The 13527-nt window shown below is 40.7% G+C and overlaps 1 protein-coding gene across 1 annotated transcript in view; it reads left to right on the top strand.

The window, feature by feature from the left end:
• Positions 1–13527, top strand: part of RYR2 (ryanodine receptor 2) — a 3481211-nt gene that overhangs the window by 2652527 nt on the left and 815157 nt on the right. The window contains exons 74-76 of the mRNA XM_086925791.1: positions 6625–6759; positions 8689–8801; positions 12193–12289. Of these exons, the coding sequence (XP_086781917.1) occupies positions 6625–6759; positions 8689–8801; positions 12193–12289 (345 nt within the window). The remainder of the gene's footprint in view (positions 1–6624; positions 6760–8688; positions 8802–12192; positions 12290–13527) is intronic.

The following is a 13527-nucleotide window of genomic DNA, read 5'->3' as shown; positions in this document are numbered from 1 at the left end:
TCTCCGGCGACTAGGTCGTCAACGAGCTCGACGACGAAGACGGGTCCGTCGACGTCCACACCATCATCGACGAAAGCTCCGTTGACGAAGTCTATACCGTCGACGAGATCTCCACCGGCAACAGTGTCGACGACGGCTCGGTCGACGATCACACCATTAACTACGACGCCCGTTGATGTTTCACCGTCGACGGGCTCTTCGACGTGACAGATCCAAATCTGAAAAGCACATATGTGCATCTAAAGATTACAAAGAAGACATTGACCCCGGCACTAACATCTCCAAGTAGGGTCCAACCACTGCCTCCAGCATGTCTTCTGGAAGAGGAGGATTCAGATGGGGGGGACATGTTTCAAACTGCGACAAGCCCCTCTGAACATAATGTAAAATATCAAGACAGTTCAGATGAGGAAGACCAGGAACAGGAGGAAGAATATCAACCACCTCCTCCGCCATTCGTTTGTCTTCCAGCTTCTTTGGTCTCGGACTTGCAGTACCTCATTACGGACTAGAAACAGAAGTTTCCAACATCTCCTAAACCTCAACCTCCGGTGGTAACTCCATCACCACGGCCTCCACCTTTAAATTTACAGCCGGAACCTGTCATTTTACCGCATCCTCCATCTACTGATGAGGAGGAAGATCAGCATAAGGAGGGGCAACTTCGGGGCGCCCAGTCTAACCATGATGAATGGGTCGACTACGTCATTCCCTGTCCTGCTACTCCTGCGCCTGCACAGGCTGATTCACCACCTGAAGACATTGGGGGATTCCATAATATCGTTGAGGTAGCAGCTCAACATTTTCAAATTCCCATGACTTCTCAACATCAGGACGGCTTCTTGTATGATTTTTAAGGAGCCTTTCAAGAAAACAGTAAGATCAATACCCATTATAGAATACTTGTGAGGTCAAGGGGTGAAAATTATGCAAAATCCTTCCTCAGTGCCTCCAGTGTTACCTCGCTTGGATAAAAAATATAGAGCGCCTGATACTGCTCCAGCTTATTTAATAGGACATCCCAAGCCGGACAGGCGGCTCAGAAAAGGTCCAAGAATCCTTCTGCCCCCTTAACAGCTCCTCCGGATAAAGAAGGCCGAAGGTTGGACAACATCGGACAGCGTTTTTCCTCATTGTCAACGTTGACAGTTAAAGCGTCCAATGACTTAGCGCTATTGGGCAGATACAATAGGCAGTTATGGGCAGACATAGCTCCATATCTGCCTGCCTGCCTCCCTGCCTTGCCTGAAGACTCAAAAGAAGATGCAAAGAAAATATTACTTGAAGGTGAACACTCAGCGTCAGAAATAATAGACTGCTTGACGGATATGGCGTCGACGGGGTTTCGTCAGCTGGCTGGCGCAGCTGTATTAAGAAGACAAGGTTGGGTAAGGCAACTTCTTTTTGTCCTGAAATACAGACGAAGGTCTTGGATATGCCCTATGAGGGCCAGTTTCTCTTTGGACCACAAATTGATGAGGCTCTACAGAGTATAAAGAAAGATACAGACACAGCCAGATCATTGGGAACTCTCCAATTCAAAAGTCCGTCCTTTAGAGGGGAATACCAATATCGGCTGTCATACTCTTCTGGTCAGCAACATCGACCACAATATCAACAGCACTAGCAGCAGCAATCGTCTTATGGGAAATCATCTTTTCGTGGTAAAGGTCAACAAAAAGGCAACAATCGTCAGCAATGATCCTTCACTCCAGTTCATCTCCACCCTAAAAAATTGGAGGAAGAGTTTCCCATTTTCTGACAAATTGGAAGCAAATTAAGACAGACCGTTGGGTTCTACAATTAGTTCAATTCGGCCATTCACTAGAATTTCTTCACATCCATCCACAAATCCCTCCCCGACCTATGATTAAAAAAAATCTACGTATACTTCTCCTGAAGATTTCTCTTATGCTCCAGAAGGGGGCGATAGAAAGAGTCCCTCTGTCACAACGAGGGAAAGGATTTTCCTCCCGCTTTTTCCTGATACAGAAAAAGGAAAAGAAATGGAGACCAATTTTAGACCTCAGAGCCCTCAACAAATTCCTAAAAAAGCGGACGTTTCGTATGGTGACAATCCAGGAGGTTTTACAACTGCTAGATGTGGAAGATTACATGGTATCTCTGGATCTTCAGGATGCTTACTGTCATATCCCTATTCACAGGAATCACAAGAAGTTCTTAAGGTTTGCAGAAGCAGGCAGACACTTTCAATTTCGCGTCCTACCTTTCGGGCTCAAGTGTGCACCTTGCATCTTTATGAAGTGCCTCTCTCCAGTGGCTGCATATCTCAGACAGTATCACTATCAAGTGTTTCCATATCTGGACGACTGGCTGATCAAGGCACCATCGTTGGAAGACGCGTCCAGGTCTTCCAACGCTTGTCTACAACTTTTCAAATGTTTGGGACTCACACTCAATCGGGACAAATCAGTCCATATACCTTGTCAACATATACATTTCCTAGGTGCTACCTTCAACACAAAACAAAAGAAATTTCCTGTCACAGGAAAGAAAGGACAGGCTCTTGGCACTGGCCATTCTCGTAGCCCCCAAGAGAAGCTTGACGGTTCGCCTCTTCAAATTCCTTCTCGGAATGATGTCATCATGTATCTTGCTGGGTCCACACTGCCGTCTTCAAATGCACCCTCTCCAGGAGGCGCTCTCAGCTCAATGGGTTCAATGCACAGGCTCATTCGACGATCTCATAAGAATGACCCCTCGGATGGTCAAGGCTCTGCAATGGTGGATTTCTCCTCAGAACCTTTCTCTAGGCTTGCCCTTCTTGCTTCCAGCTTCCCCGCTTATCATCACAACAGATGCTTCGCTGGGAGGCTGGGGACCTTTCCTTCAAGAACTGCAGATAAGCAGAAAGTGGTCGCCCTTCAAAAAACGATTTCATATAAATCTCCTTGAACTACGGGCGATCCTCCTCACTCTTTAAGCTTTTCTCCCAAGAATCAAAAATTCTCTGGTGCTTGTACGTACAGACAATACCATGGCAATGCACTATCTAAACAAGCAAGGAGGAACTTGCTCTCTAACACTCTCTCGCGAGTCGCAAAAAATCTGGAACTGGTTGGTACTGCACAATATTTCCCTTCGGGCGGAGTATGTCCCAGGCATGGACAACGTTCTAGCCGATTCACTATGCAGACAACAAACAACGTCTCACGAGTGGGAATTGGATCAGGAGATCCTCGACCAGATATTCTCACAATGGGGCACTCCTCTAATTGATCTGTTCGCTACGAAACACAATGCCAAATGCCAACACTTCGCAAGCTGGCATCCCCAGAAGGGATCTCTGGGGAATGCATTTTCGATCGCATGGTGCAACATCTTTGCATACGCTTTTCCACCGTTTCCGATGATTCCCGGAGTCCTCTGGAAATTGAAAGCGAAACGTTGCATGCTCATTCTCATAGCCCCAGCTTGGCCATGCCAACATTTGTTCACGGAGCTTCACCGTCTTTCTCTGGAACCGCCAATACGGTTGAGGCAGTTTCCTTCTTTCCTCACGATGAACAACCAGCAAGTCCAGCTCCTGAGTTCAAAGAATTTCAGAATCTAAATATTCTACCGGATTGTAGGGCCATTCTGGCTAGGGCTCAAGCAGACAGTACCAACAGGACATACTCTATAAAATGGAAGATATTTAGCATTTGGTGTAAAACTCAGAAAATACCTCAGTTTTCTTCTTCTCCAGTACAAATATTGCCTTACCTTCTCCATTTGGCAAACTCAGGCCTCGCTCATGCCTCCATCAGAGTTCACCTGGCGGCAATATCCCGTTACAGAAGATCTTCTTCTGAACCTTCTCTCTGATCTCACAGATTGATCAAAAATTTTCTTAAGGCCTCTTCAGGACTTTTCCTCCTGTGAAGCCTTTACCTCTTACTTGGCAGCTCAACACAGTCCTTAATCAACTCATTAAACCTCCCTTTGAGCCAATACACAGGACTGATCTTGAGTACCTCTCTTGGAAAATGGCACTCCTTCTCGCACTTACTTCAACAAGACGAGTAAGTGAGCTCCAGGCTTTCTCAATTCAGAAGCCTTTTCTACAGTTCCAACAGGACAGAGTTATATTATGAACAAACCCAAAATTCGTACCAAAGTTCCCGTCAGACTTCCATCTCAACAAACCTGTTGTCTTACGCTCTTTCTTTCCAAACCCCCACACCGTGGCAGAGAGGACTCTGCATTCTCTGGATCTCAAACGCTAAAGTTTTATATTGAAAAGAAGAAAGCCTTCTGTAAATCCAACCAGTTTTTTGTGGCCTACAGTAGAACTAGAAAAGGCCTTCCACTCACTAAGCATAGTATTTCTCGCTGGATCTCTGCAGCTATTTCATTCTGTCACTAGCAGGCGGGGCAACCCCTGCAATCTAAAGTAAGGGCACATTCCACTAGGGCGATGTCTACATCCATGGCGCTCTTTGCAGGAGTTCCTATAATAGACATTTGCAGAGCGGCAACGTGGAAGACGCCGCATACATTCACCAAGCATTACTGCCTGGATACAGAACTTATGAAGGATGCTGCAGTGGGACAAGCAGTACTTCGTCATCTATTTCAATAGAGGTGAGCCTTCTTTTCATCCCACCATCCTTTTTTCGTATACGCACATTTCTCTATTGTATTTCTTGATGTTATCTTTACTTACATCCTCATGTTTTCTATTTGTCACTTTGATATGTTATTATCTGGTGGATTTGTATCTACTGTACCATCCAAAATGTGCTTATCATTGCTTGCTACTCTGATTCAGGCATGTGAATCTGTGAAAGATACTGTAATACTGGATAAGAAATGCGTTACTTACCTGAACCTGCAGTTTTCCAGTATTGGTATCTTTCACAGATCCACATGCAACCCTCCCACCTCCCCTGGAAGGGCTCATCTAATTCTCTCAGTGTACGCCTATTTAGCACGGTGCTTACGAAAATCTGAGGAACAGGAGCTCCTTCCAGGAGGGTTCTAGACAGAGGTGATAGCTGATTGGCTCTTCTCTACAGTTTGGTCCTTTTTACAAAAGGACAGGGATATGTTACTAATGTGGGGCCTTCAGCCTATTACTCTCTATGTCTAATGGGACATTACTTTATTTATGTACCGAGGACTCCCATCCAGACGACGGGGAATAAGTCAGGCATATGAATCTATGAAAGATACCAATACTGGATAACTGCAGTTACGGGTAAGTAGTGCATTTCTTCCTTTCCTTCAATTTATTTTCATACTCGGGTTGTACCATGCAGAGGCTCTCCATTGTTTCCTTTTCCTGTATTTTTCTAAGCTACCTTTCCCATTTTTGTACCCTCAATTTTAGGCTCCGACACTCTTTGTTAAACCAACTATTCCCCCCCCCCCTCCCCCCCCTTCTGATGACCTCTTTTCTTGGGCATGTGTCCTGATTTTACATGCATCCTTAAACAATGTATCCCCTGCTCAATTACCTGATCATACCATGTTAAAACATTCGCTCTTTCCTCTAGATTTCCAAGGGAAGTATAATCAATTATCAGGTCTTTGACCAATTTCAGACTGCCCTCGCACTTCCTGACCCAAACATGACTGCTCCCATTACATTCTTTACCAAAGGCTCGTCATACCATACATGCCAAATGATGATTAATGTGAGAGAGTACCGATTTTCTGAGCGAAAAATGATTTCATTTTGGCTGTCTCCCAATTGATATTGATTCCACTTCAATAGAAGCCAAAGTGGGAAATACAATCTAAAAAATTCTCTTTCATGCCTCTTCTAAAATGTTGCCATGCATGTAAAACCCCCGCAAGTCAGGTATTGCTGAAGTAACTTCATGCAGCGATTTAAAGGGCTTATTTATTCTGAAGTCACTGTGATTCTCTTATAGGATAGAGACTCTCAAATGAAAGAAGAGAAAGTCAGAATGTTATGTCAGCCGAGATTTTGTGTATTGTGCAAGCAGAGCTCCTTCCAAGGAACTCACTATCGATGGGTGCTGAAGCTTTCACAAACGAAAATACTTGCTCCTGTTCTCATTTTACTGCTTTTTAAAATTTTAAAGTAATATTTAGACTAGGCTTAGGGGAAAAAAATCTTTCCTGGCACGTAATTTACCGGGGATGAAGTAGGCTCCGAGCACCTATTGTACACTCCTCTATCACAAGATCTTTAGGTCTCGTTCATCAGCATCATCTATGTGTGTGAAACATGTAGATCCTGTCTGTGAGATATTTTTTGACAGAGCTTACTTGTTAAAGAACTAACAAGCTTTGCAATATACACCTTTCATGCACAATCGAAAGTTTTAAGTTACGTCGAAATGGCATGACACCGGCGCAGAGCTTTACAAAGTTTGTTACGGTTGCGCTCATAATTTCAAGGTAAGCAGGGTTTATCATTAAAGTGTTGAAATGAGGTGCCCATATATTTTTCTGTAAACGCCAGGCAGAGAATTAAAAATATTTTCAATAGTCAAGGAAATGGGCGGGCTCTCTGTGGGCACTGAATCAGTATGGAGAGGTGTGGTGTGGTCAGTTCACAGATGGGAGGTACATTCCTACGGTACTGACCACAATCATTTTATATGTTGTCCTTTTTTTGTCTTGTTTTTTAAATCTTGTTGCCTGCAGTTGGAGGATCCCGCCATCAGGTGGCAGATGGCACTGTATAAAGATCTACCAAACCGGACTGAAGACACCTCTGATCCAGAAAAGATAGTGGAACGAGTTCTCGACATAGCTAATGTGTTGTTCCATCTGGAGCAGGTATGATCTTATGTTTTCTCCTAACCCACAATGTAAAGCCCCTATACCCACACCCATAATAAGTTAATGGGAAGAAAACTTTATCTGCCTGGGCCTTAACCCTGTTTCATGTTTCTGCCAGTGACTTTTTGAAAAGAGGCCCATCAGGTAATATATTCTTTTCTCCCACTTGCTTCAGCATATGTGGACCAAATAATAAAAACATGGTTTTCTCTCTGGCAGAGAATCTTCTGTTTCATTTACAATTCACAAATATCTGCACTGAGAAAAGAGAGAAGAGAATCTGAAGTAACACTTTTACAGAGGGATAAGAGAGCTGCAGGAGAGCAGCAGGGCAGAATTACAGTACTGAAGGAGACAAGGGGGTTCCAGTGGAGAGGTGAGGGATATGTGAAGTTGCGAGGACATGCTAGGGACAGCTGCAGGAGTAAAACTTAAAAGGAAAAGCTTGTATTCACTTATGCATTGAATCAGGGCCGCCTTTAGCACTGATGGCGCCCAGTACGACAATGTTTGTTGGTGCCCCCAAATGACCTCCTTCCCCATGGATTCTCTCACGACCACCCGATAACAGTGCCCCTCAAGTCTCCATAATCACTCTCCCTCTCATGCATTTCTTTTGATTTATAGCATCACTCATACCAGTGTAAGGTGTCAGAGCACTTTATATCACATACACAACACACAGAGACAATGAATCTTAAGTGTATAAATCAGTGTATAGGAAACAAACAGAGAACTAAAAGGTGTAGGAGTCACATGTGATTCATTCTGGTAGACATTATAGTTTGAGTGCTTGGTCTTGAGAAGCGTAAACTCCGAATTGTAATTGTAACTTCATGGTTGGGGGTTGACTTTACTAATAAGAATTGATTTCTACCCAAGTGAGCCCTTTTTGTAAGATTAGGATTATGGAAGACTGGGTGACAAATCAGTAGAAAAAGCCCTGATCTATACCTTGCAGTTTGCATGCAGCCCTTTGATGAAAAATAAATAGCTCACTGTTCTATTTTATGAATTAAACTTATAAACTGCAAGTAACAAAAGGGTCTCTCTGACAGAAGCAGTAACGCACTGCCTTATTGCATTGTGTGCACTTTGTGATCTGCATGGTACAATGGCCTTGGGGTCTGATTGCAGTTCATCTTCATATTCTATATTACTTTTTTATTTTACAATCGAGAGACCCACATAATTACTTTGCTTCTTGTGAAGTCGTAGACTCCATTTCTAAAGCCCCAATTGTGCACCGTTCAGGAGTGGCTGTAATGTTTATTTAACAAGTAACTTCCATGGGCAGCCAGAAGGTTATGCAACTTTGACCTAAGGGGACTATGGAGGTTCGTTATTGCTCTGTTTTGGAATATGTTAATTATGCTCCTCTCATTGCACCATCTGTCCCTGGATGTTCTTTTTAAACCCAAGTATATGCCTGGTTCCACTATTTTAAATGTTCTTTTAGGGCTTTCCAATTCAAAAGTTGCTTTTTAAAATGTTAAATAATTGAATGAAAATAATCCATAAATCACTGTTAGGTCCTAAAAGGGAGCCTTGAGGCTAGAATGCAATGTTTTTCCCCTGTGAAAATAGAGAAATTAAAACAGACAGGAAACCTGTTGCAATGAAGTAACTATACAATACATTTAATAAGTCTACACTTTTTCTCCATTCTGTATTCTTTTGTGGTTAATTTACTATTAAGTGTTCGTTGTTGTATTTTTGTAGGATAATGGACTATCAAGGGTGCCTATAATATGCAGAGTTTTTCCATAACTTAGGCCATGCTTGCAAAACCATTCAAAAGACTTAGGTTCATATGCTCTTGAAAAGAATATCAGACAGAAGTCAGTTCCTGACACTATGCAGGTTTGTACTTTTCAGGAATATAAAGCTGCTATGTTTTTCCTTTTTTATTGGTTGATGCACCAGGTTGAACATCCTCAGAGGTCCAAAAAAGCAGTGTGGCACAAGCTACTGTCCAAGCAAAGAAAGAGGGCAGTGGTTGCCTGCTTCAGGATGGCGCCATTATACAACCTGCCTAGGTGAGCACAGATCACTACATATTGTGAATGCATACCTTAAGGCTGTCATACATTTGACCATGTTTTTCAATTCTGTTTTCATAAAACAAATGCCACCAATCAGCAGCAATTTTTGGTGCAGACACTGTCATCTATTCAGCGCTAAACACCATTACCCCCATATATGTTCTCTGATGGATAGTCAATTGCTCAATCACCAGGGATTTCCTTGAGTCAGTTTTCCACTTATGAAAGTCTAAGTAAGGTGAATTAGCATCTGTCTCTACTGTAGATCTATAGATAAGTAGATCTTTGACCGATTCACATAGCTTTTTTCCAGGCATGAACAATTCTGGCCTGCAGTAAAAATCTGAATCTGAGCAGACATATCATAAATTAAGACAGATTATGAATAGATGTGAAATATACCTGCATCAAGGATGGCTCAATTGTGCGTTATATGAGCAGCCCATGTGTGCCTTCTGAACCCATACACCTGAAACCATACCTTTTGACTTGATTAGAAGAGTGGGTTTACCCAAGGGAGCAAAAGAGAGTTGACAGAAAAATGCAAGGTAATTTAAGTACGAGGAAAAAGAACACTTTGCGCCATATTCACAAACAGCATTTTGTTATAGATGAAGTAGTCATTCAGTAGTACTATTCACTTATACAAAATACTAATCCTTAACCTACTCCTAAAGACGTCCAACTACATCACTTCTATCTTTTCTGTGCAGAGGTCTCTGCCATGTCTGCGGAGAACCCTGCACACACATAGGCCTGCAATTTACTAGTAAATGGTAAGGGAACAGGTAGTGGTTTGAAAATGAGGAATTCTTACACCTAAATGGGAAGGGGGCTTAGGAAGGATTAGAAGGGGTTCAGGGAGGGACATGCAAATACAAGCAACCACCCACAAAATAGTAAACCCATTGCTATTTACTATTGCTTTTTACAAACTGCATTTTCAAAGGTACTACCGTCAAAAAGCACCCAAAATAGAAGTAAATGGACTCCAGTATAGCTTTAAAAGAGGTCTAGTTCCACCAGTAGCCACTCACAGGTATAGAAACATACTTCCATAGAAAAGTATGGAATCCAGTACTTAAAATAACTCCTCAGAGAAAATAATGTCAAATAAATAAAATATTTTGAAAGGTAGTTATAGTTAGGAGCATGCTTCCATAGGAAAAGCATTTTTTGATTTGCCTATACCTGTGGTGCCGTTTGATGAATCTTCATGAAATTTCCCCCAGAAATGGTGCCGGTAAATCTTGTTGCGCATGGAAAGTGTCGGGGCAATCCATTAAGTGGGGATTGACAAAAAGGAGGGGAGGTAAATAAAATGTATTTCCTATGTTAATTCCCATAGGACCTTTAGACACGACTGCAGCGCGAACCAATTGACAAACGTATTATAAATTAGGCAGCAATGTAGATGCAGCTACGCAGATTGTGTCTTTTGTTATTTTGTGCAAATCTGTTCAGTAGTTGTCGAGAAATATAAAAGCAAATGTTAGTGATATCTCTGGCCGCGGTTATTTCATGATGAATTTGCGATTAATCAAGGTGGCACGTGCCAAGAGAAATGCTCAGCGCAGCCCCCTCACATGTAACGACGCAACAGCTTTGTGAATATCAGCAAAACCAAAAAGTTTAAATACTTAAAAGAGTTATTGAGACACTAACACATTCACTCGGAAATTCACTCAGAGACTCATGCACATACTTAGTGACCCACTAAAAGACTCAAAAACCCACTCAGAGACACACTCAAAAACTCACATAACCCCTTGCAGACCCATTAAGACACTGATGCACCCACTCACAGACCCACTGAGAGACTCAGACAGCCACTCACAGGCCCACTCAGAGACTGATGCACCCACTTATAGACCCACTCAAACACTGAGACCGCCACTTCCTCATCCACTCAGGCACTGACACACCCACTCACTGATCCACCCAGAGACACATGCATCCACTCATAGAGTCACTCATCCACTCAGAAACTGATGTACTCAGTCAAAGACCCATTCAAAGACTCAGACATCCACTTACAGACCCACTCAGACACTGATGCAGCCAGTCAAAGACCCACTCAAAGACTTGCACACCCATCTACACTGGATTTTATAGTTAGGAAATATAATTTAAAAAACCTTAAAAATTTACTTAAAGAGCCAATGGTTACAGGGATGTTATAGTTGGGAAACAGAATAAAAAAAACTTAGAAATTCACTGAAAAAACAAAGGTTACAAGAACATTATAGTTAGGCTGACATTTCACAGTGATGTCACTGACCATGTCATGAGTGATGTAATATGTGATATCATCAGCAGTGCATTGCAGGGGTGAGAGTTATAGTTAGCTCAGCTAACTGTAACTGCAGAATTTCTCTGGTTTTGTACGAGTGAAATGTCAGCCTAACTATAACATTCCTGTAACCTGTGGTTTTTTTGTGAATTTCTAAGGTTTTTTAAATGCTAGTTCCTAACTATAACATCTCTGTAATCTTTGTTTTTTAGTGAAAAACCAATATATTTATATACACATATATATGCATATATATATGTGAGTGTGTTTTATATATATATCTATATATATATATATATATATATATATATATATATATATATATATATGTGTTGTATTATAGAAGGTCTACTACATTTAAGCAGCTTCTACTTTGTTTCAAGTACGTAGCACTAATAAAGGTGTGTGTATATATATATATATATATATATATATATATATTTATATATATATATATATATGTGTATATATATATATATATAGATATATAGATAGATAGATAGATAGATAGATAGATATATATATATATATATATATATATATATATATATATATATAATCCATCCAGTTCAATGAAGCGTACTCTTAGGAAAATTACAGATTCAGAGATAGTTTAATTGTTTCTGTTCAATGCGCTTCAAATGTAACTCTAATAAAGGTGTTTTATTGGACACAAAGGTTTCTTTGATTTATGTTTTATGAGGCTAAAAAGCATATTGAAACACACAGGTAAAAGTAGCACAAACTTATATGTACAACCAGAATTTAAGAACTTTTCCTTGTAAATATGTGAAATCAAGCTACATGCAACAGTAACAATAATTTGACAGCGATGTGTACTTCAGTGAATGAGTCTGGGGTAATTAAACAAGGGAATGTCTCCTGAGACAACCTGATAGTGTTGTTCTCTTTTTAAATCAACACATTCCAAATTCCCCTTAAAATCATTTGTTCAAAAGAATTATTAATACATTTTGAAAGAGACTTCCAGATGTCTGGTCATATTGGCATGTAGCTAGTTTAATGAGAAAACAGTTGGGATTTATCGTCTTCTCGTTTGTAACTTTTGCAACATTTTCTCTTTTCCTTTAGGCATCGAGCTGTCAATCTTTTTCTTCAGGGCTATGAAAAGTCTTGGATAGAAACAGAGGAACATTACTTTGAAGACACGTTAATTGAAGATTTGGCAGTACGTTGTTTATGTTGTCGTGTTTTTGCTTGCTTAGGGCAGCAGACTCACAGAAGGACAGCCATTCATGGGGGATAATAAATAGTTTTGTCTGTGATTTTGGTCCACTAGGAATCTAGACTGCTTACAGACTTATTCTGTGGTTACATGGGCTCAGCAGAACGTTCCGGCTTTCAACGCAACCTTGTAGAAAGTGTATCATTTTGTATGTAGAGGTTTGCAGGAAAATATGATCCTACTCAAAGCACATTCCGAATTCCACAACAAGCTGCCTTTTTCCCCAATTTGACTTCTAAGTGCAATGCACATTTCATGTGGTTTCCCTTTGCAAAAACCCCCAGGTTTTACCTGGAAGAATTTGCATGAGGAAAACAGTGCAAAAAGTGGAATAGGTTGTGATTTTCAGCTTAAGTAAAACATAAACTGCAGAATATTCCCCATTTCTAGGCGGAAAACTTAGAATGGTATGCAAACATGTCCTGCCTTTATACTGTGTCAGTGTAGGAACATTATTTCTTGCATGGATGTCAGCAAGTTGCTTAACATTTTTGTGGTTGCCTGGTCATGGAACAAGGGACGATGTAAAACAATAGCCAAACACCTTTAAGTGGAATTTTGCATTGAATATCATTATTACAAAAAAGTCAGAATAAGTCAGAATAAAAGTTTGTTTAATTTTTTAAAAAACTTTTTGTTCATATAATTAGTGTTCTCTTTTTTCACATTTAAGGAATATCCAGTCAACACTGTGTCACAAAACCAAAAATGTGGGTGTTCATTATGCTTGTGCTCCATCTGAATGTATATATTTCAGTTGATAGGCAATATATTAAGGGCAACTTAATATTTGAGAATGTGCTGCTTTTTAATTTTGAAAATGAAGCTTTTGATTGGCAGAAGCTAGACTTTTTTAATATCAAGGAGGCAGTCCTCTGCAATGTTCCCATATCTTACCATATATGATCAAAGTGACTTACAATTAGGCGGACTTAGAAAAACAAACTGATAGTCATAGTTATTAAGTGGGATAACTAGTACTCTGAGTTTTTTTCAACTTAGAAAATGAAGACAAACATTTGTTTTAATGCGTGTCCACTAACATTTGAACAAGTTCATATATAATCAATCAAAGGTGTACATTTTTAAATTGACTGAGTATTAATGGGTGACCACTTAACGTTTGTAGTGACCTACACATATCTAAGGATCTGTTTTGGCCTTCGATATGCAAGAAACCT

Source organism: Lissotriton vulgaris, chromosome 6, assembly GCF_964263255.1.
Source record: "Lissotriton vulgaris chromosome 6, aLisVul1.2, whole genome shotgun sequence".
Classification (NCBI taxonomy): Eukaryota; Metazoa; Chordata; class Amphibia; order Caudata; family Salamandridae; genus Lissotriton; species Lissotriton vulgaris.
The sequence above is the reverse complement of the archived record's forward strand: the minus strand, read 5'-3'. Positions and strand labels throughout refer to the sequence as shown.